The sequence below is a fragment of the Gracilinanus agilis genome, chromosome X (assembly GCF_016433145.1).
Source record: "Gracilinanus agilis isolate LMUSP501 chromosome X, AgileGrace, whole genome shotgun sequence".
In the NCBI taxonomy this organism is placed as follows: domain Eukaryota; kingdom Metazoa; phylum Chordata; class Mammalia; order Didelphimorphia; family Didelphidae; genus Gracilinanus; species Gracilinanus agilis.
Genome location: NC_058136.1, coordinates 54,425,828 through 54,450,025, shown reverse-complemented (window position 1 = coordinate 54,450,025; position 24,198 = coordinate 54,425,828). Strand labels below are relative to the sequence as shown.

General features: G+C 42.0%; 1 protein-coding gene across 1 annotated transcript; it reads left to right on the top strand.

The window, feature by feature from the left end:
• The first annotated feature begins 1,711 nt into the window (after positions 1-1,711).
• RAB9B (RAB9B, member RAS oncogene family) lies at positions 1,712-2,317 on the top strand. The gene has a single exon (XM_044682764.1). The coding sequence runs from the start codon at positions 1,712-1,714 to the stop codon at positions 2,315-2,317; it is 606 nt and encodes a 201-aa protein (XP_044538699.1).
• Positions 2,318-24,198: the final 21,881 nt, after the last annotated feature.

Here is a 24,198-nt window from a genome sequence, read left to right as displayed (position 1 = left end):
CACTCAATAAAATCAATTTATTATGCTCCAGGCTTAATGCTAAGTGCTGTTCCAAGTAAAAATATTAAACTCTGTTCAAGATCGACTACCTTAAATAAATGACCAGTCCTGAGAAGAGAAAGACAAGCAGTAGTGTGGCTTACAGTTTTGCTTTATTTTCTTTGTATTACTGTGGACACTGTGAGGGGTAGAATGGTGTAATGGTTAGAGAGAAGGCTTTGAAGTCAGGAAGACCTTGGGCTCTAGTCTTACCTCTGACACATACTGACTGCGTCATCCTGGGTAAGTCGCTCAATGTCGGAGAATTGTAAGACCGTAAGTTTCATGGGAGGCACTGACCTGCATGGTAGAGGGATTTATCTCTTCTAGGAGTTCCCTATATCAATAAAATCATAGGTCTAATCCCTTGCCTACTGTGAATATTAGCTGGTGTGACAATTTAGGATATATTATCCTTTTTACTGAGGCAACTGTCCTATTAACACCCATGAAAATGGGGCTTTTCATAAAAAGTAACAGAAGTAAGCCTAGTTCTAGTATAGTTCTAGTATACTCTTTTGTGCATTCCCTCCGCTAATTATCTTCTACTAGCTTTGCTTTGTTTTATAATCAAAGGCTATACTAAGAATACAAATTATGTTATATTTGAGACAAGTTATGAGTTATGGTTCTTGCAGCTTGAATTCTTTCTTAGTGTTAACTGTACATAGTAAGTAGAAGCTGTAGATTTTAAGTTGAAGTTGCTACTTTTTTCTTTTCCCTGTGTGTTTTGCTATAGGTTTTTGGAAATTCCATTTCCCAAGTTTTTTTTTTAGAAAGGGGGGAAAAAGAAGATTAAAGTCATGAAAAAAGAAACCTTTGTAGAAGCATTTCTATGAATCTCTCTCTCTCTCTCACACACACACACACACACACACGACTTAGCCTTTCTAATATTTAATTACTATACATACATACATATATATATGTATATATATATATATACACATATATCAGAGATTTCTGGAGGGAGGGTGAAAACTTCTTGGTGTCTTACTAAGTTTGCAACGTATATGCTTCTACAGGCATTGTGGCAAGGGCACTCATGGGTGACTCTGTTACCATCTCTCTTTTTATCTCTCAAAATTCTAACATTCCCTTTAACTTCATCATTCTTGCAGATTTGTTTAGCTCCCACAGTGACCTAATCACTGTATGTAATTTGTCTAAGATACCTTCCAGATGTTCCACTGGGAGATAAGCTGCCATGAACCTTTGTGAAAATTCATGAGAAAGTCTATTTTTTCCCCCGAATGACACTCATCACCAGTTTCAGTAAAGTCGAGATCATAGTAGATCCCTCACTGATAGGCAAGCCTCTCGAGACTAGAAACTCTTTAACAAACTTTGTACTTCTAGAACCTAGTCCAGGCTTTTCAGGATTAGAGGTCTACTTCAGTACGGGGCCTTCTCCTCAGCTACCTGGGAACCACTCAGCAGCAGATCTCCAACCCCAAACCAGTCACAGAACTAGTGCTATTACCCTGTGAAATTCTTGTCCATATCTTCTCTTTAATCTGCCAGTTAAATTATAGAGCCTTCTACTACAACACAGAAGAATTCAATATAGAGTTGTTTATAGTTTGCTTGGGTTAAACAATTTTCCTTCTTATTTTTCTCTTATTTTCAGATTGTCTTGGTCACAAGCCCAGCCCTACCTGCTGCAGCTACAATGAGTGGGAAGTCCCTGCTCTTAAAGGTCATTCTCCTGGGGGATGGTGGAGTTGGGAAAAGCTCCCTCATGAACCGTTATGTAACCAACAAATTCGACTCTCAGGCTTTCCACACCATAGGTGTGGAATTCCTAAATCGAGATTTAGAAGTCGATGGTCGCTTTGTGACGCTCCAGATCTGGGACACTGCAGGTCAGGAGCGTTTCAAGAGCCTACGAACACCATTCTACAGAGGAGCAGACTGCTGCCTCTTGACCTTTAGTGTAGATGACCGGCAGAGCTTTGAGAATCTTAGCAGTTGGCAGAAAGAGTTCATCTATTATGCAGACGTGAAAGACCCTGACCACTTCCCCTTTGTAGTCCTAGGAAACAAGGTAGACAAAGTTGAAAGGCAAGTGACCACCGAAGAGGCCCAAGCCTGGTGTTTAGAGCATGGGGATTACCCGTACCTGGAAACAAGTGCCAAAGATGACACCAATGTCACTGTGGCCTTTGAAGAAGCAGTGAGGCAGGTTCTGGCCGTGGAAGAGCAGCTGGAGCACTGCTTGCTGGGCCACACTGTTGACCTAAACAGCAGCTCTAAAGCTGGGTCTTCATGTTGTTAAGGCAAGAGCTTCTTGAAAAGTATACCCAACATTGATTTGTCAATAGTAAAAAGAGAGATGATTTCCAGGTGCATCCAAGAGTGTCCAGAAAAAGGGGTTTTAGATGTTATTGGTGACTATCAATCAGAGCCTTTCAAATTGAAGTTGGGAGGTGAGAAGAAAAAGCTTTATGGGGAGCAAGCCAAATGTATCTGTGTGTGATTTCCGCTATTTCCCCTTCCTGCATATATCAACCAGGGCCTTCAAGGAAGATTTAGGTCTTGAGTGAATTAAATAGTTTCACATTTGCAGTATTAATCCAGAACCCGCTGTGAAAATGACGCTTTCAGCAACATGGAGTTGGAGAGCTACAGGTATCACTGAACGTGTTTCCACTAATGAACCAAAAAGGGTTTCCATCAGACTTTTCGAAAAGCAGTTCCTTACATTTCGGCCAAAGGAAAGACATGAGTCTTGAGCTGTATTTTGACAAAAGCAGTCATGCATCGTGAGGCTGGAATAACTAGGAATGCAGATGTGTAACAATGTATGTTGCCTTGTTGAAACCCTTCTATATATTTTTCTCCTGCTCTGAGCCTTTCAAAGAATACCACCTCAATGCAAGACAGACTCATGCCACTGGGAACAATATTCTCCTTCTGTTTGAAATGAAAAGACTCTTCAAGTATTCCAACCTTCTTTGGAGAGAAATGGTTGATCTGCCTTCACTTTGTACCCTTGCCACGTAGAGATGCCACTTCTGTGTCACCTTTTCATCAACAGAAGACTTCTGCCTGATCTTCCTAATGATGATGACAACGACAAGTGTCTTTGGTCATGATTCACTGCATTTGGCTTAGATGGACCTTTTGGCCACCAGAATGAGCTCATAAGGAAGGCCATTAAGGAAGATGCTGGGGGATAATGAAGCTCCCTCACAAAGTTCTTCAAGTGCAAGTATTTCAAGATATTTTATGAAGAAAAGTAAGCTGGCTTGGTCTGCTGTTTCATGAGGCAAAACTATGACCAAAGGGTAAAAGTTACAAGAAGCAGAAAACCTTTTTCAATATGGGAGCTATCTACCAGTGGCCTGGAGTGCCTTGAGAAGGCCTCATCATGAAGAGGCATTCAAGCAGAGGCTGAGTACCAACCTATCAGAGAAGCTATAGAAGGGATTCCTGTACTGAGTGAGCTCTCTTCCAACTCGACGTCCTAGGAGTCTATAATGTATGTTTCAGTGCCATGTAATTTTTACAGATTGGTCATGGGCTGGCAGCCCAGGCCCGAGAGAGCAATGTGCTAATGTCTTAAGAGTCTGCTTTGGTCTTAAAATGCTGTTTTCAAGTGGCTTGTCTTTAACAGCAACTAGTCAATTAATTCTTTTTGCTTTGGGACAATAGCAGGAGATAGTCTTAAATTCTTAAGTTATCATAACATGTCCTATTGTAAACATTATGAAGAGAAAACACATAAATTCAACTGGGGTTGGCCAACTTTCGGCCACAATGGCTGCTGGATCTAGCCAACGTTATTGAAATTTCTAGTCCAGAACAGAGTTTTATGGTTTGATCTATCTGTCCTGTGTAGCCCGATACCCTCTTTGATAAATATCTAACCCAATGGTGAATTACTGATAGAAATCACCAGTAAAGGGATTTTTTTCCTGAGGGCAATTTTCACACTTTTACAACTCGCTACAATTCAGAAAATTCACAATTTCACAAGCCTATAGTCTATAAAAGTCACATAAAAAGGTCACCTTACACAGAGAGGCTAACCCGGCCAAAAAGTCCAGGCCTTCCAAAAACATTAAAGTGGCATGAACTGTCATCAAATAACCATACCCAAATTTCCAATTCTAGATCTGGCCCCATTACTCCTACTAAGCTTGATGTCAGACATCAGAACTAGAACTGGCCCTCTCCCCTTCCCCCCTCAACTCTTAAATCTAGGTTCTCAAGCCGAGTTCACCTACAGCCACCAACAATGATTTCCAAGTCATAAGATCCAAATGCAGTAGACACACTAAGGTGAAAATTTTCAAGTTACTGTAGTCATAACTAGTTATTGTTAATGCTCCTTTTTTAAAAGTGCATGAGATACGGGACCCCTCTTTCTATTTGCATTCTGCTTCTGATAGCTTCTCCCTGTAGATCTTGGGCCTTCATGAAGACCAACATGGACTAAGTCTCCAAAGGACTTGCATATGGTTTGTTGATTTAAAAATCACATAGCTCTAATGTTCTTGGGCCTGCTTCCTACCTAAGACAAATGTTAATCATCTTGAAGGATCAACTGAAGCCCCATTTCTCTTCTGTACCAATTTCCCTGCAAAGTCACTTCATGATCTCTTACTAACGGTACTTAACTGGGATTCAAGCAGTGGTATTTTTGATGTGCAACACCCAGAGGGGTGCCTATGTATATAGTATGGCTAATGTAGAGAAGGGCCAATTTAAGCCCCAGAAACTGTGCAGAAAGGGTTAGTGAGTAATGACATACCCTGGAATATTTAGTGTCAATGATGTGGGGTGGTTGTTGTTTTGGCTTTTTTTTTTAAGGAACGCTGATTTTTTTTTAATGAGAAGTTCTTCATGAGAACAACGTGTAGTTTTTTAATGGTCCATTGAAATGTCATATCAAATTTTAATTTAGTTCATTTTTCTGTAATAGAAGAAAATTCCAGGGGCCTCAAAATTCAATTTGTGCCTGCCTTGGCCATCTCAATTTTGCCCTATGGCAATCCACACTCCTTGTTGCTGGTGCTGCTAAAAGTCTCAAGAATTGTGTTTCAGGTGTTTTGATTCAGCTATTAAAATTCATCTGTGTTAAAGTGAATTTGTGTAATCATGTGTTTTTGTTACACTTTGAATAACCAAGACTGTGGTAAACTTTTCCAGGCCTCAAACTCAAAAAATCTTCTCGGTTCATACTGATCTAATCAAATGTCCTCATTTTACAGGAATGGGAACTGAAATTCAAGTGGTTACCCTAATTTGGAGCCCAAGGTTTCACAACTGGGATTTGAACTCAGGTCCTCTGACTCCAAATCCACTCTTTCCACTGCACCACAATGGACAAATTGCTACTTATTGTTCCGGCTCACAGGAAATAAAAACAAAGAGGAGTGGAGGCAGGAGAATTCGAGGTTTATTTTTTGCTATCTCCTAATGAATCACTAGATGGGACTAACAGGTGTGGTAGAAAGAATGCTGTATTTGGCTCTACAACTTACTAGCTGTGCTGTCTTGGTCAAGTTGCCTAACTTCTCTGGGCCTCAGTTTCCTCAACTGTAAAATGAAATGACTCATCCAGCTCTAGATCTAGATCCATGAACTGAAGACTCACTTCTCCTATTCTTTAGAAGAATTTAAAATAAAATATTAAATGATTATAAAATGTACTACTAAATTTAAACATACTACCTATTTTCTTAATGCCTAAAAAGTAAGGGTTCATAGTGCTTTCCTCACAGCATCCCTGTGAAACAAGTAGTACAAATATTGTCTTTACTCTACACATGGCAAAGGCCTCCAAGAGTTTCAGTGATTTACTCGAGGTCATACAGCCAAGAATAGAGCCAGGACCTGAATGCAGGTTTTCTCAAACCAGGTTCTGTACTCTTGCTTCTATCACCAAACTAGTCTACACTGATGGTATTTCAGTTCCTACCTCTATCTTCTGACCAATTAAAAAATAAAATGACAAAACAAAGAACTGTTCAAGTTGCCTTTGAATACTGGATTTGGAATCAGAGGTTGCTGATGTTCAGTCATTTTCAGTCATGTGTGACTCTTCATGATTTGACTTAAACATCGCTCACCTTTGCCTGCTGGAATCTTCATTCACTGGGTGCCACTAACACGAGAGTTAGCCCTTACTCTCCATTGTATGGATGAGTCCACTGGAAACTGTTCTTGTGGCAGAAGCGGGTCTTTGATGAGATTTCACTTGGCCAGCATTTTGATATAGAGGAGGGAGGGAGGAAGAAGAAAAGAGACTTTGACAGAAAGAATGCCATGTGGCTAAATGATCTACTATGCTGGGAGCTCTGTCCTAAAGGGAGATGGGATAGGCTTCCTTGGCAAAGATACAGGAGTGGCTTGCCATCTCCTCCAGTTCATTTCACAGATGAGGTAACCAAGGTAAATAGGGTCTCCCAGCTAGTATCTGAGAACTCAGACTTGAACTTGACTTTTGGCCCAGAGCACTATCCACTGGGCCACCTGACTTTAAATCTCAGCACTGTCACTTACTAGCTATGTGACCTTGGGCAAATCATGTCCTCCTCTTGAGGCCTCTATGTTCTCTATAAAATGAGGGGGTTAGACCAGATAACCTCTCCAATGTTCATTCCAGCTCTAAATTTTGATTCTGCAATTTTGTGTCTCTAAAGATATCTACATGAGAACATATCGTACTTGCTAGTGACTTTAAAAATGCTATCCCATCTCTCTTCAGGACAGCAATCCCAGCACAATAGATAATTTAGGCACATTGCATTCTTTCTGTCAAAGTCTCTTATCTTCCTCCTCTATATCAAAATGCTGGCCAAGTGAAATCTCATCAAAGACCCGCTTCTGCCACAAGAACAGTTTCCAATGGGCTCATCCATACAATGGAGAGTAAGGGCTAACTCTCGTGTTAGTGGCACCCAGTGAATCAAGAGCACTAGGGATTCCAAAAGAGGCAAAGGTAAGGAATGTTTAGACCAATCTAAATTTCTTAGAAAGGCCAAAATAAATGTTAACGAGATGTAAAAAATATCTTCTAGTTCCTCCTAATTGGGCCCTCAATCTGGGTGTCCACCCTGAGAATGTTTGTGGATAGCACAACTCCAGAGAATCTGGTGTCCATTCCTTATGCAACTCTGAAACTGAGAGTGACCTTGGCCATCTAGACCAGTGATGGTGACCCTCTTAGAGACCGAGTGTCCAAACTGCAGCCCTCATGCTGCATGTGAGCCCCCCACCTTACCCTAGGCAGGAGAGGGAGGAAGCACTCCCATTGGGATGCTGGGTAGAAGGACAGGTCATGTGAGAAACGTCCCCAGACACACATGGAGAAAGGGAAAGGAGCATACCTCTCCGGCACTCATGCCATAGGTTCTCCAACAAGGACCTAGACAAACTAGTAACTAGAGACATCTTTGAAATTCCTCTTTCATTTTATACCTCTAGTTAAAATTCAAGCCATCTTCTAGTAAATGCACAGGCAGTGATAGGACCTATGAGGGGCTTACAAAAGTCACCTGATATTCCTCACAGTTATTCCTGGTCACCACTAATGGGGGATCTGGGTCTCTACTAATAATACTTCAGCATTTCCTTTCTCTTTCCTTTCCAAAAAGATCAGGAGTGAAGCAAGGATGTCCATTATCAGCATCAATGTACAATACTGTACTAGAAATGCTAACTAGAGCAACAAGAGAAGAAAAAGACATTGAAGAAATTAGAATAGGCAATGAGGAAATAAAGCTGTCATTCTTTGTAGATGACAGGATGGTATACTTAAAGAATCAACCAAAAATTTAATCAAAACAATACCTTTAGCAAAATTGTAGATATAAAATAGAAAAAATTTATAAAATATAAAATAAATCTACATAAATCATCAACATTTCTTTATACTACCAATAAAGTACAGCAGCAAGAAAGAGAAAGAGAAAACCCAATTCAGAATGACTGTAGACAATATAAAATATCGAGGATTCCACTTGCTGAGACAAACTCAGGAATTATACGAACACAACTACAAAACCCTTTTCACACAAATAAAGCAAAATCTAAACAACTGGAAAAACGTGAATTGTTCAAGGGCAGACCAAGCTAGTATTATAAAAATGACAATTCAACCTAAATTAATGAGCTTCCCTATTCAGTGCCATGCTAATCAAACAACTAAAACAGTATTTCGCTGAGCTAGAAAAAAATAACAAATTTTACGTGGAAAAAACAACAGGACAAGAATTTCAAGAGAATGAATGAAAAAAAATATGAAGGAAAGTGGCCTGGATCTCAAACTGTGTTATACAGTAGAAACCATCAAAATGATCTGCTGCCAGCCAAGAAATAAAGTAGTGGATCAGTGGAATAGATGAGGCATTCAACACAAAGTAGTAAATGACCACAGCAACCTAGTGGTTGACAAACCCAAAGATCCCAGCTTTTGGAAGAAGAATTCACCATTTGACCAAAACTGCTGGGAAAACTGGAAAACAAAATGGCAGAAATTAGGTACAGACTAACACGTTGCACTATATACCGAGGTAAATTCAAAATGGACACATGTATTTCCTTTTTCCTTTCCAATGACTAGTAGTATTTATCTGGCCTTCAAAGTTGTTGCTAGTTACTCTCTGCCTTGCTTTATTTGAAGGAAGCTGGTTTAGGGAAGCCCTAACTTTCTTTGTCAGTTCAGAGATTTCCTCCTATCTTCTCCATAGGATCTCACATAGACAAGGATAAATAAGGATAAAGCCTTAAGACAGAGATTTTTACCTTGAAAGAAACCAAGTATTCCAGCATTTAGCCTGGGATGTCACCACTACACCCTTGCTCTGTTTGAGGGCAGAAGAAAGGGCATGGGATTTGGGGTCAGGAAGAACCTAGGACTGAATAGCAACTTAGTCTGTGAGACTCTGACAAAGTTGTTCCATCTCTTGGGAAATCTGTTTCCTCCTCTGCAAGACCAAGAAATTGGACTAGATGGTCACTAAGGCAGTCACTTCCAACTAGAAATCTTTGGGCACTGAGGCTGCAAAAAAATCTTCTTGTACAACTTACTCCTTGCCTAGAGAAAATTCCTTGTATGTTTATTTATGTTGATGAGGACAAATCATCCGAAACCAATGGATACAGCGGGGCCTTATACTGAAACTGCAAAACCCACTTAGCAGTTGCCCTTCCTGAAATGTTTCGTTGCTGTTTTTTAGAAACAGGCCTTCTCTTAAATACACTCAAACCAGTTGAGGCCAAGTTGTGTCTGAAGGTGGGCCATCTTTCCTCACTTCTGGGACTCTTTTTCTAAAGCTGAGTGGAAAACTAAGGCCCTGCCCTAAAGACCTGGGGAGGAGGGAACAGGGGAAGGAAGGCCTCTGGCTTTTATTAGGAGTGGGATAAAAGGAACCTGTGATTTCACTGGAATAGACAAATCCCAGGTGTGAAAACTCTCTCTTCCATTACAAGCTGCCACTTTCTCTGCAACAGAGTCTTAGTTGCCTAGAGCCAGTAGAGATTCACTGATTTAATCAGGCTAAGCCTCAGGAACAGGATTTGAACCCAGGGCCTCTGGGCCCTCATTATCTCTCTTTAGTAAGATCATCAGGGTAATTCAAGCAGAATTCCTAATTTATCAAAATAATGAAGGAAAACTTTTTTTGTTTGTTTTTTTTCCCCCCTCCGTCATGGAGAGCTAGTGTGATATAGTGGAAAAGGCCCTGGAAAGGAGCTTTGAGAGACCTATGATCTAACCCTGACTTGCTGTGTGACTCTGAATAAGTCCCTTGCTTTCTCTGGGTTTCTGTTTTCTCCTTTGTAAAAAGATGAGTGGGCCCAGGAGTTCTCATTCTGACTCTCTGTCAATGTGCTCTGTGCTCCAGAGTAGGAAGTATGTTTGTGACATACAGAGGCCCCAACCTTTCCCTTGCCCTTTGTTAAAAGGTGACCTGTCCTCACTGCAGAAGAACATTTTCTAATAATAATAATAATAATAATAAGAGCTAACATTAGTGTGACATTTTAAGATCGGCAAAGAGCTTTACATATGTTGTCTCATTTGAGCCTAACGACAACCTTGTGGGGTCGGTGCTATTATTATCTCTATTTTACATATGAGGAAACTGAGGCTGAGAGAGCTTAAATGACTAGCCCGGAGTCACATAACTTAGTAAGTGTCTGAGTCAGGCTTTGAACTCGGGCGCTCCTGACTCCTATTCCAATATGCTATCCACTACACCAGAGGCGTCAGACACATGGGCCACTGGCCAACCCTCCCAAATGAGGCAGGAACAAAATAAAAGCACAAAAAATAGATAACATTACGTTTTATAAGGAAATCAAGATGTGGGTCAAAGATGCTGGGCTCAGAGGCTTCTTTTTCTATCTGAGGCCGATCCCTGTACTCAGCTGCCTCTCTGCCTCGCCTGCCTCTAACAAAAAAAAGGGGGGGAGCTGTATATTGTGCAGGACAAAAATGGTCACATTTCATAGTATTACAAGGTTTGTTTGAGAAACTGTTAGATTTTGTAGCATCTGCCAAAAGAAAAGTGCTCAGTATGTTTCCTTTGACCAAGCCGGAGGCTCAGCTCCTCTAATATCCTGTTCTCCCTGCCTCCTTCCCCTCCAGGGTACAGAGGTGATAAGGACAGAAGCCAGCAACATTTGCAGAAAGATATATTACAAAATTTCTTCTGGAGATCCTGGCAGAAATCAGAAAGGAGAAAATGTCACATTTTTCCCAGGAAGAACATGCTTTGCCCTGGCTCAAGACATGGAGGATTTCTAGCCCTCAGACACACAGCAACTGCCACAGTTGTCTCTGTGTTTTCTCTAAAATGGCTTTGCCTATTCAAAGGCAACCTACAGAATTAGAATGCAGGCAATAACTGCTGGAGTGGTGTGTTTCAGCAACGTTAACGCCTTTTAGCTTTCTGAACTATAGGCATTTGCATAATGAGCCTCGATGCAGAGCTTCTGATTTTTAACCAGACTGCCAGCTTCATATTCTTTTGTTAATTGACAAAAAAGCATTTGGGTAGTGCTCCTCTTGTGAAAGGAAATAGCTCTTAACTCAACACTGACTTTATTGATTAAAATGTTTAAAACCTGAATCTTGGCCACAGGGTACATCTGTGGGGAGGCAAGAAGCAGGTTTTGTCTTTTGTCATTGCTACAAGCTACCTCTACCTAGAAACGGCTTATTGAACCCCAATCCAATGAACGGCTCAGCAGAGATTCTTCTATTTGACTGACGAGTATTAATGGTTTTGGAAAAGTGCCCCCTCCTTTTCTGGCTAGAAGACCCACAGTGGCTCATTCTTGGAAAAGCCAGGAAGAAATCCAGAGTCAATAGAGGAACAAAGAAGACTTGGGGTGGAACTGAACCCAGGGCAGATGACAGACTCTCCACTGTCGTCTTTCACCTTGGCCACGAATGCGCCCATCTGCTCTGCTTTTCTGGGCTTCTGGGGGGTCGATTAGAGGCTTCGTGTCTCCATGATGACAAGAAAGATAATAGGAGGAGAGAAACAAGACGAGCCTTCAGTCGTTTTGTGGGCAGGCTGTCCTAGAACCAGTTTGATTTGGGGGACTTCAACTGAAGCTTCTAGAGCGATGCAGACACAGGCCGAGCTCTAAAGCTCTCACCCACAAGGGGGAAATGAGAGACCACAGAGTGACTCAAGCGGAGCTGCTCTCCTCACACTTGAATATGAACCCCAAACAGAAAACTGAGCATTTCAGTCTCTTGCTTCCTGAGATGCTCCCAATCTACAGCCAAACGCTTTCATTGATTTGGGGTACAATACTTACTATGTGTCAGCCTAGTTCTGTTTGTTTGCTTATTTTCCCATTATAGAGAGCTAGCGTGATATAACGGTAAAGGCACTGGAGAGGAGCTTTGAGAGACCTATGATCTAACCCTGACTTGCTGTGTGACTCTGAATAAGTCCCTTGCTTTCTCTGGGTTTCTGTTTTCTCCTTTGTAAAAAAGATGGGTGGGTCCAGGAGTTCTCCAGGGTTCCTTCCAGTTCGGAGTCTCTTTCAGCTCCATTCATTTACTAAAGTGCTCTGTGCTTCAGAGCAGGAAGCCTGGTGGTGATGTGCAAATGCCCTGAAGAACGGTGGGCCTTCACAGCACAGGTGCATATGTGTGATGGGGCAAAGGGGGTGTACAGTGGAGTACAAGTGGGCTTTTGAGAAAAAATATGACAAAAGGAGAGGGCATATCTAAGCAGGAGAGCAGTGAGAGCCAGTGGCTGCAAGACAAAAGGAGATGGGAAAAATGAAAAGAGGTCAAGAACCATTAGCAATCGTGTACGATCGTCTGCTTCCTTCGCTCTATGTTCCTTTGGTCTTTCACTCAATGAACCTCATGTAGTTGTACAGCACAGATATATGTGGAAAATATGAAAAAGAGGAGGAGAAGCCTGGTCCAAGCGTCCAACCTTCAATGCACCAATGTCGAGCCTTCGCCTGGAATGCACTCCTACAAAAGGCTTTTCCTGATTTCCTCCCTACAAGAATGATTATGCTTTGTATTTTTTCTGTGTTTTTGTCAGGTGTTGGGCATCTAAGCTGGGCCTAGAGTCAGAAAGAGCCTAGTTCAAATCTGACCTCAGATACTTACTAGCTGTGGATCTTGGGCAATTAACTATGTTTGCCTCAGTTTCTTCCTCTGTAAAATGAGGTAGAGAAGTAAATGGAAACCCTTCCATTATCTTTGCCAAGAAAACTTTCAAATAGAGTCACAGAAGAGTCAGACACGACGGAGAAATGACTGAACTACAACAAAAATGTTGACCACATCCCCAATCATGTCCGCATCAACCCAAGTGTTCAAGCAATTGTTTTTCTTCTGTTTCCTCTCCTGCTGTTCTTCCTCTGAATATGGGTATCGTTCTTTTCCATAAATCCCTCAGAATTGTTCTGTCCAATGCAACTATCAATAATATGTAAATAAGTCTTGATTGATGACACATGTTCAAACCAGTGGAAATTCGAGTTAGCTATGGGTGGGGGGAGCTTGAGGGGGTGAAGGGGAAAGTAAAAACATGAATCATATAACCATGGAAAATTTTTCTAAAAATAAAAAAATTAATAAAATTTAAAAAATGTTGACAACAAAATGTCAGCCCCTTGAGAGTAGGAATTGTTTCTTTTCTTTCTTTAGGTCCTCAAAGACTAGCAGAGTACCTGGCACGCTCAGCATTTAACCTGTTACCGAGGATGTGTCCCTATAAAAGGCAGAAATGTCCTCATTAACACCACATTTGAGACTTTGGGGTCTCCTTGATCAGAGATGAATGAGCATCCTTGCAACCATTGGCCACTAAAGATGACTGAGTTAGGGCTAATATAACATTTCAGAAGGAGAAAAGACAAATCTAGAAAAAAAGCTAGAGCTGAGATGGATAAAGAGATGAGGGTTAGATGTATACAGAGGGCCATTACCTGAAGGGAAGTCTATGAGGTCCCAGGATCCCTGAGAACCATGTGGCTCCCAAGGATAGCCTTGAAGATCTGAGTTCCTGGGCCCAGAGGGAGGAGGTCTGGGATGAGGCAGCTGCTGACGCAGAAATACTGCAAAAAAAGAGAGAGCCCCGTATTAGGACTGTGAGTGAAATCCCAGGTCCAGGCCCTTTGTCCTGAGTGCCTGTAGTAGCCAGCTCACAGGGTGGTGATTTGGGGGAGTTGATGAGAGAGGATCTGTAAAATACTTGATACAAATGAAAGCAGCACATAAAGGCCAAATTCTAATCATCTCTATCTTATAGGTCTCACAGCTCACCTCCTTCATCAGGAAACATCTTTTTACCTGGTTTTTTTTCTCTCTGGCCCTAACCATGGCCAGAATAAGTCTCAGGACTCAGTTGGTACAGTTAGCAGGGATCCCAGAGGGTACAAACCAGATGTGAACAAGGATACCCCCCTACAGCATTCTCAACTAGGGATTATCCAGCCTTTGCTTGAAGACTTGCAGTGGGGAAAACCCCACTGCTTCCCAGGACAGCCCCTTCTATTTGGAGAGAACACTTATTGAGAAAAGCTAATTCTGCATTTCTTGACTGACCAAACTCACAGACTTTTCACAGTTTTTCTATGGCACAGTGGATAAAGCGCTGGGCCTGAGGTCAGGAAAAGTTAAATTCAAATCTATCCCCAGGCACTTACAAGCAGTGTGGCCCTGGGCAAGTCGTTTAACTCCGTTTACCTCAGTTTCCTCCTCTGTAAAATGGGGATAATAACAGCACTTACCTCCCAGGGATGAGAGGATCAAATAAGTTAATGACTGTAAAGTGCTTAAAACAGTGCCTCACACATAGCAAGGACTGAATAAATGTTGGCTACTGTCCCTATCAAAGAAAGAGGTAACCCTAGAAACTCTTGAGCAAAGTAACCTTATAACCACCAAAGGCAAAAGCTAGTAAGCCTCCTATTGGATTTCCTCCCTAAAACCCTTACCTTCCAACTTAGAATCAATTCTAATTCAGGGCAGAGGGTGGTAAGGACTAGGAAAGTGGAGTTAAGTGGCTTGTCCAATGTCACACAGCTGGGAAGTATCTGAGTGCAAATCTGAGCCTAGGCTCTCTCATCTCCAGGCCTGGCTCTCTATCTACTGAGCCACCCCACTCCTATTGGATTGAGAGCTATATCTTCTCCGCCCACCCCAAGTCAATCCTTTAAGAATGAGCACCTGGAAAGTCTGGCTAAAACGTCAAAGTTCATTCTAAGTAGCCGTAATCAATGAAACATACATAAGAAGAGTTCAGTTACTGCAAGGAATAACTTTTTTTCTCTGACATACATTGTTCTGTACTTCTTTGGCTCAGAGATACCTGGCAATCGATTATAGGAATTGCCAAATTAATTGATGCTTTGGTAGTGGTTCCTTGCCCTGTTCATTAGCTTGAGCCCACCGGCATAAAGCCAAGGCTGCCAAAAGTTGTTCTTTAGATTGAGATGGATGTTTTCCAGGTGCTGGACTAGCTGCGGTTAGAGGCCCTGCTGCCTCTGCAGAGGGTATATGTTCTTGTCTGTCTCTTTGGAGCATTCTCATACTGTGGTGAAATCTGGAGGTCCTCTCCGTCAAGAGCTTCCTATTGTCACCTCCATCCTCACGACAATAGTTATTTATGGGGATGACCCTGTGGCACTTACTGCAAGCTCAAAAACGACTTTCTGGCTCACCAGAGACAGGCGATGCTAAATTCAGTGTACTGCTTAGTGTCGGGTATATTTCATGATAATTCACACATGGCCCAGAGGATTGGAGAGCTTCGAGAACATTTATCTATCTATTTATTTTTTTTTTAAACCCTTGTACTTCGGTGTATTGTCTCATAGGTGGAAGATTGGTAAGGGTGGGCAATGGAGGTCAAGTGACTTGCCCAGGGTCACACAGCTGGGAAGTGGCTGAGGCCGGGTTTGAACCTAGGATCTCCTGTCTCTAGGCCTGACTCTCACTCCACTGAGCTACCCAGCTGCCCCTATTTATTTATTTTTAAATAATGTCCATGGTTACATGATTCATGTTCTTTCCCTCCCCTTTTCCCTCCCCCCTCCCAGAGCCAACAAGCAATTCCACTGGGTTATACATGGATTATCACTCAATACCTATTTCCACATTATTCATTTTTGTAAGAGAGTCATCTTTTAAAAACCAAAACCCCACAATCTATATCCATATAAACAAGTGATCAATCATATGTTTTTCTTCTGTGTTTCTGCTGCTCCCACAGTTCTTTCTCTTGATGTAAACAGAATTCTTTCTCTTAAGTCCCTCAGAATTGTCCTGGATCATTGCTTTGCTATCGGTAGCAAAGTCAATTACGTCTGATCATCCCATAATATTTTACTCTCTCTGTGTACCATGTTCTCCTGGTTCAGCTCATTTTACTCCACATCAGTTCATGGAGATCTTTTCAGTTCATATAGAAATCAAGCAGTTCATCATTCCTTACAGCACAATAGTCCATCACCATCATATACAGCAGTGATTCCCAAGGTGGGTGCTACTGCCCCCTAGTGGGTGCTGCAGCAATCTTGGGGGACGGTGGTGATGGCCACACTTTTTTTTGTATTACATTCTATTCTGAGTTCAATAAACAGTTTCATAATTTCCAGGGCGTGCTAAGTAATATTTTTTCTGGAAAGGGGATGGTAGGCCAAAAAAGTTTGGGAACCACTGATATACAGCAACTTGTTCAGCCATTCCCCAGGATTGGAGATTTTTAAAATTTTATTTATTTTTTTTTACCAATTACACATAATAAATTTCCACATAAGTTTTCCAAATTGTCTCCCTTCTTCCCTTCCCTCCCCCCCTCTTGAAAAGGATTAGAGATTTTTAACTAGAAGGGACTTTAGAGGTCAAGTCTAATTCCTTCATTTGACATATATTAAAACTGAAGTTCTATGAAAGGAAATGATTTGCCCAAGGTCACCGAAGTTGTAAATCCTTGGCAGGTCTGGGATTTGAACCTGGGTCCTCTGACTACACATTTAGTGGCCTTTCCATTGTTCTATCATATGTAATGATCATTAACCAGAATAGACCAGCCCCCAGATAGCAAGAGTTTGTTTTCTTTTTCCTTTCTTCGCATTGTTTTGTCTTGTTTATTCTTTGGTAGTGGAGATTAATAAAACACCTCCCTCCTAGGATCAAATAAATCCATTTTTGTAAAGTGATTTGCAAACCTTAAGGTGCTCCATAAATACTCATTTTTATTAGTAGTAAAAATAACAAAAAATTAAATAAGCCTATATTTAAGAACTTAGATCACATCCATATTCTTTCAGATATGTGAGCTGGTCTCTTTTATGGGTGGAGAAGGTCATAAAATTATATACATTTAGAGTTTGAAGGCCCCTCAGATCTAGTCTCCTTATTTTACAAATTAAGAAACTGTGACGGGAAAAATCAGACAACTTGCCTAAGCTCACACAGGCTAGTGACCCTTGGCTAATAAGTGGAAAGAAGACAGCAGCTCCTTTTCCCTCATTTTTCTCTTATCTGAACTTTATCATTTAACCTAAGCCATATTCCCCCCCCCCTCAGTGTGAACTAAAATCATTCATATGAATTAGCTCTAAGAATATTCAAACATTGGTTGGATTTATTGATTACTAAAATGTAATTCACCTATTTCAAAGACTCAGAGTTAAAATTTGTGTGTGTGTCTGTGTGTCTGTGTGTGGACTGTTTCACTTCAATTCAGGCAGTCAACTAGCATTTATTTACTAAGCACCTAATGCATGCAGGAGCTGTGCTAAGTTCCAGAGGTTCAATTGCAGACCAAAAAAACATCCCTGTTTTCCAGGAGCTCACAGTTTAAGGGGAAAGGTAATAGGTAAAGAACTATGTAGAAAGGAAAAAATGGGGATAATCAATGGAGGGAAGGTATCAGCATTCAAGGGGATCAGAAAAGTCTTCTCATAGAAAATGAGATTTTTAACTGGGACTTGAAAAAAGCTAGGGAGGTCAGGAGGGGTGATGGGAGGGGATAGTATTCCCGGAATGTATATTCCAGCAAGTATAAATGCCCCAAATTGGGAGATGGAGCATTCTGCGTGAGGATCGGCAGGGAGGCCAAGGTCACTGGATTACAGATTATCTAGAACAGGGGGTCGGCAATATATGGCTCTCGAGCCATATCTGGCTCCACCTCCCGACTGGCCAGTCTGGGCAAAGCCCCAGGATGTGCCCCACGGGGCCCTTCAGCCCCTGCCCCATATTCCAGCGCCTTCCACCTCCATCCTCCTCCTTCTGCAGGCATTTATGGCTCTCATGGCCAAAAAGGTTGCCAACCGTTGATCTAGAAAGAAGTAAAGCATACCTACTATACACAAGGCATTACTCTGGACTCTGAGCTAGTGGATGGATGGCAGGTGAGAGGAGACATGAGGCTGTAGAAGGAGAGATTACTTCCAACCAGGGAAATAAGGAAAAGTTTCATGTAGAAGGTGGCATTTGATCTGGGCCTCTGCTCAGTACTTAGGAATCTGGCAGGGAGTACGGAAACACGCCATTCTAGATTGTCTCTAGTTTTTTACTTTCACAAAAAAGAGTTGCTATAAATATTTTGTTATAAATGGGACCTTTCTGTCATATATAGCTATATCTATGAGCCACTTAGCTACCCTACATATTATTTTTTTTAATTAACCTGTTTGGGACAGCTAAGTCCTGGGTTCAAGTCTGGCCTGAGACATTTCCTGGTCGGGTGACCCTGAGCAAGTCACTTAACCTCCATTGCCTAGTCCTTACTGTTCTTCAGCCTTGGAACCAATACATATTATTGATTCCAAGATGGAAGGGAAGGGTTTAAAAAAAATTAACCTGTTCAAAATTTCTTACTGCACAGTAGTTTTCCATCACAATTATATACCACGACTTATTCAGCCATTGTGCATTGATGGGCATCTCCTCAATTTCTAGCTCTTTGCCACCACTATAAGAGTTGCTACAAATATTTTAGATCATATAGGTTCTTTTCCTTTATCCCTGACTACCCTGGGAAACAGACCTGACAGTGTTATTGCTGAGTTTTTATAGCTCTTTGGGTATAATTCCATATAGCTCTCCAAAATGTTGGGATCAGTTCACAGTACCAACTTATATTAGTATCCCCATTTTTTCATACTCTCTCCAATATTTTTCATTTCTCTTTTTATCATTTTAGTCAATCTGATTGTGTGAGATATCTCAGAATTGTTTTGGTTTGCATTTCTCTAATCAATAATGATTTAGAAGCATTTTTATATGACTTTAGATACCTCTGATTTCTTCACCCAAAAACTGCCTGTTCATATCCTTTGACCTTTTATCAAGCAGGGGAATGACTGTTCTTCTAAATGGCATATTCTTATAATTATATATATATATATATATATATATATATATATATATATATATGAAAAGAATTCTTATACATTTGTCAAAGTTCTCGATAGAGTTGAGATATGAGACTTTTATTCAAGAAATTGTAAAATTTTCCAGTTCCGTGCTTTCCTTTTAATTTTGGCTACAGGGGGCAGCTGGGTAGCTCAGTGGATTGAGAGTCAGGCCTAGAGACGGGAGGGCCTGGGTTCAAATCCGGCCTCAGACACTTCCCAGCTGTGTGACCCTGGGCAAGTCACTTGACCCCCATTGCCCACCCTTACCACTCTTCTGCCTAGGAGCCAATACACAGAAGTTGAGGGTTTAAAAAAAAATTTTTTTTAAATTTTGGCTACATTTGTTTTATTTGTACAAAACTTTTTTAATGTAATATAATCAAAATGATCCATTTTAAAGCTCACAATGCTCTCTCTGTTTTGTTTATTCACAAATCTGATAGGTAATATGTGCCATGTTCTTCTAATAAGGACTCCCTTTATGTCCAGATCATGAGTCCCTCCCTTATCCTATCCCCTCCTTCCTAGTTCTCTCTGCTTAAAAAGGCTTTTAGCTTCTTCTGGGTATCTATGTTATTGGATCTTGGACCCAGTTCTGATGGGAATAAGGTTCCAGCCCTAGCAGCCCTCCACCCCTTCCTCCCTGGCACTGTAACCGTTTTTCTATTCACCCTTCTTTGGGGTGAGATAATTGCTCCATTTTGTTCTGTTTGTTTTGCAGACCCAGGCCTTCTCCCGGTGTCTATGCTCTTTCAAACAATGTTAAAGAGTTAGAGAAAGGCTTCCCATACAGGAAGTAAACGGTTTGACCTCATTACATCCCTTATAAATGGCCTTTCATGGTTACCTTCTTGGGGTTCTCCTGATTGCTGCTTAGTTTTGGACTCTTCCCCAAGAACACCTGCAAGGCCTTTAATTCATTCACTAGCGATTGTTATCCTTCGGCCTCGTTGGGTTCTGTACCTTTTGCTCATCCTTAGGAGGATGTTCCGGGCCTATTTCTTGGCCAGGTACTTTTTGTTGGGGTCCGAGGTGTGGAGGGTGGAGGCCTTTGACCTCTTGGGTCTTCAAATGGGCCATGCTCCAAGGTCAGGTGATCTTCCCCGCCCTGGCCATGCCCAGGGCCCCCAGCACGAGGTCACCACAAACCCCCCCCCCCCACCCGGGGTGCCCGAGCCAGCAGCAAGTGTCAATGAGGCCCCGCCCTTCCGCTCTTGTACAGAAATTACGAACTCCGCTAGCTTTTCCGGCAGGGGCCACAGCCAGCAAGGTCCGGCCCCTGCAGGGCCCCACTGCTCCTGCGCAGTCCGTATCTCCTCAGCACGCCTGCGCCCTGAGACCAGCTTCCGTCAGAGGCCCTGGCCCTTCCGGATCAGCTGTGGAAACCCCACACAGTGGGAGGTGGTGGGGGGGTGGGAGGGGGCATAAATAGACTCCCTAAATTGAGGCTTAGTCCCCGGGGCTTGTTGTTTGTTCATTCTAGTAAATCTGCCTCGAGGCTTCAATCGGGCCAGCCCACCACTGGGAGGTCAGAGTTTCCCCAAGTTGTCCTCAGCTGGAAGACAGCTTTATCCCAATTTTTAATTCTTTCTGCTACTCTAACAGCTAGTTCGAGGCATTATTTTAAGCGATTTGTGGGGGGATTGGGGAGAAGTAGCTAATCGTATGCCTCGTCCCACCATCCTCCCACAATCCTCTCGCCAACCCCTTCCATATTGCCAGTTGACATCTCGCATCCTCTGACAGTTTGTCGGGTGCAAGGCAAGACTCCGGAGTTGTTTTAGATTATATTTTCTTCTCACTAGTGACTCGGAGGATTCCGTTCATGTGGGCGTGACCTAGATTTCCAACCAAGCCTGGGACATTTTGTACTCTGCCACTTAGGCTTGGCTCCGGGCTGGTAGAGAGAATGGCAAAGCTGCAAGGCAGCATTAGCCGGAGGGCTCTGTGGGAGAAGCCGTGCATGAGACCACACATTCTCTTCAGAGGACCCCCTCCAAACAGGGCCATGAGAAAGAGAGAATTTGGAAGCTAAGGGCATGTGGAGGAAGCCAGGTCTTCAACACGACCCTCATTTCCAGCTTGCTTCCCTACAGATTTCCATCTCAGGGCATTTCTGCGTGGGGCGAGATCGGGGCCTCTTTGGGTTTGAGTTAAGCCATCTCACGGGAGTGTTCATTCACTCGGGTATTTTATGGTACATTCCAAATCCGATCTCACTTTTGTATATTCATAGCCATTCTTTGGGGGACCAAACTCCAAACAGTGCCTTGGAGTGGAGTGGCCAGGATTCCACAGATCTCTATCAATGCCTCTTATGATCTGCATGTAGACAACCCAAGCATCCATGCATGCCTAAAGCACATACCTTACAAGGTTAACAGTTTGCCTTTCTTTGGGGAACTCTTTGTTCCCATCTCTAGAGCACTTCTCTATCGGAAAATGGATTTTAGTGTAACTATGCATCTTGGGACATCGAACTTGAGAGAGATAACTGATAGGAAGCTCCCCCCCCCCCATGCTTGTAGGCATATCACTTTTGTTTGTTCAGAGTCTTTTGAATTTTGTGTATTCAAAATTGTTTATTTTATCTTTAATGATAATTTCCTGGATTGTGGTAAAGGGAACTCCCTTTCATAACTGGATCTTTTGAAATGTTGTAACTTTGAATATTTAGTTATATATCTATTTGTAGCTAATTGTGCTGCTTAGTATAAGTCGCTTTTGTAAACCAAACTGCTTCCCAAGTTTTCTAGATAGTTCTTATCACATAAAAGTTCTTCTCAAAAAAGTTTTTGTTCTTGGGTTTATCTAACACTGGGTCACTGTGCTTGATTATTTCTGGGTGTCGTTTATCAGTCTTGTTCCCTTGAGCTCTTTTTTCTATTTTGTAACTAGTATCAAATATTTGTGACAATTGCTTTTGAATATAGGTTGAGATCGAGTAATATACTATGTAGCCTCGGTTCCTACTTTTGCTTTTATCACTGTCCTGGGGATTCTCAAATGTTTGTTCTCAAAAATGATTTTTTTAAAAATCAAGTTCTATGAAGTAGATCTTTGAGAGTTTGATTTAGCAGTACATCTCTGGAGGCAATGGTGTGCCCTATCTTGCTGCCATATGGAAAAAACAACCATTCTTTGTAGAAATCTAGATAAATATCATCACCTAGAGGGAAATGGAGAAGCACAGGCTGCCCACACATAGGCTAATGTTGAGGGTCTCTATTCTGGTCCCCAGTTTCTTGGTTTTCTATTTCTGTCTGCCTAGCTTATGTACAGGGGAAAGGTTTGCTGGGGTTAAAGTCAAAAGCCCTGGATTCACACTCTGTCTCTCCCACTTAACTACCCATGTGGCTTTGAGAAAGTCAGTTAACATCGATGGACCTCAGTTTATTCAACTGTGAAATGGAGAGAGAGAACTAGATGGCTTGTACATTCCCAGCTCTAGATCTGTGATCTGAAGTGAATCTTCTCCTGTTATTGCTTAAGAATGTTCCAGAATTATTTCCTAAAGTAGGATATTTAGACTTTCATTTCACCATGTTTCTGTGGAAGGCCTTAATTCTTAGTTTTTTTTCCCCTATTCATCCTATTTTTGTTCTGTTTCCTAGGTTTGAGGTGTTTTCCTATGTTTGGCCAATCTTATCATTTGCTTTTGTTCAATTAATTTTTATCCTTCAGTTCTTACAGCTTTGTAAATCCAAATCTTTCATTCTCTTTTTACATTCTAGCTTTTGAAGATTTGTTTATCTTTTGGACTTTTTTGGCCATCTAAGTCTAAATTGTGCACTCTCCTGCTCTAAGAACACCCTCAGCTCTCAGGAATTTCAGGAATCAATTCTGACCCTATTTCCTAATTACCTGTCTGGACTTCTTTCAGGTACTCCATGGGGTCTGGAAGAATCCACTGTTGGTTGTTACCTTGCAGATGTCCAAAACTACTTCCTTCCCTTCTTAATATTTGTTCACTACATTGGTTCTGGCAGTTTGGTACTCTGGAAAAGGATGCTAAATTTGGGTACAAAAAGAGGCAAAAGACAGTCCCTGCCCTCAAGGAGCTAGTAATCTCTTGGGAGAGACAACAGGCAAATGAATATGTACAAAGCAAGCAATATACAAGATAAATAGGAATTAAGTAAGAAAAGGAAAGGGTTAAATTCAAGTTGAGGTGGGAAAGACTTCCTGTAGAAGATGAGATTTTAGTTAGGATTTGAAGGAAGCCAGTTCTCAAAGACTGGGGGTGGGGGAACCATTCTAGGCCTGGAACATGCCCAAAGCTTTGAGACAGTGTAGTTTGTGGAATAGCAAGGAGGCCAGCATCACTGGGCCAAAGACTGTGGGTTGGGGAATAAGGTGGAAAAGACTGGAAAAATCGGAGGGTGCTAAGCAGATCGTTTTGTATGGGATCCCCGAGGCACTTACTGGTTGTGTGGCCCGGGCCAAATCATTTAATCTCTCCAGACCTCGGATTCTTCATCTCTAATGGGGCAGCTAGAAGAGAAGACTTCTGATGCCCCCTACAGTTTTAAATCTGTGAGCCTGGGACCTTTCACCCTTGTATGTTTTTACCAGAAATGCTTGTTGACTACCGTGCATGCTGTATTAAGCCTTCTTGTTATAATCCTCTTCCTTTTTATCCTAGATATGGCCAATACAGACTTTAAACTCAGTTTGCTCCCTTCTTCCTTTTCCAGCAGCCTTCACTTTTGTACAGGGCAGATAGAAGTATGCTTCCACTTAGCTCTGGGGTCCAGGCTAGAGCTGGGGAAGCATACATGGGGAGGAATGATTTTGCTTCTGCTAAGAGGTCATTAGCTAAATTTTGGAATAGGGGAACATAGGGAGCCAGAGCAGTGAAGGTGAGAGGCCTCACTTCTAGAACATGTACCCATGCTGGAGAATGGTGGAGAATAAAGTCCACAGAGAGTCACTTCTGAGGCCCAAAGAGGAATGAGGGAGTTAACAATGCTGGTCTGGGCATGTTCCTTAAAATGGAGGCTCTAGGAAGAACTGTTCAACTAGAGGAGGGGACTGCAAGGGCAGAAGGATCTTCCAGGGCAGTGATTCCCAAAGTGGGTGCTACCGCCCCCTGGTGGGTGCTGCAGCGATCCAGGGGAGGGCGGTGATGGCCACAGGTGCATTTATTTTTCTTATTAATTGCTATTAAAATTTTTAAAAATTAATTTCCAGGGGGCTAAGTAATATTTTTTCTGGAAAGGGGGCAGTAGGCCAAACAAGTTTGGGAACCACTGTTCCAGGGAGAGAGGATACTAGGTCAGTAAT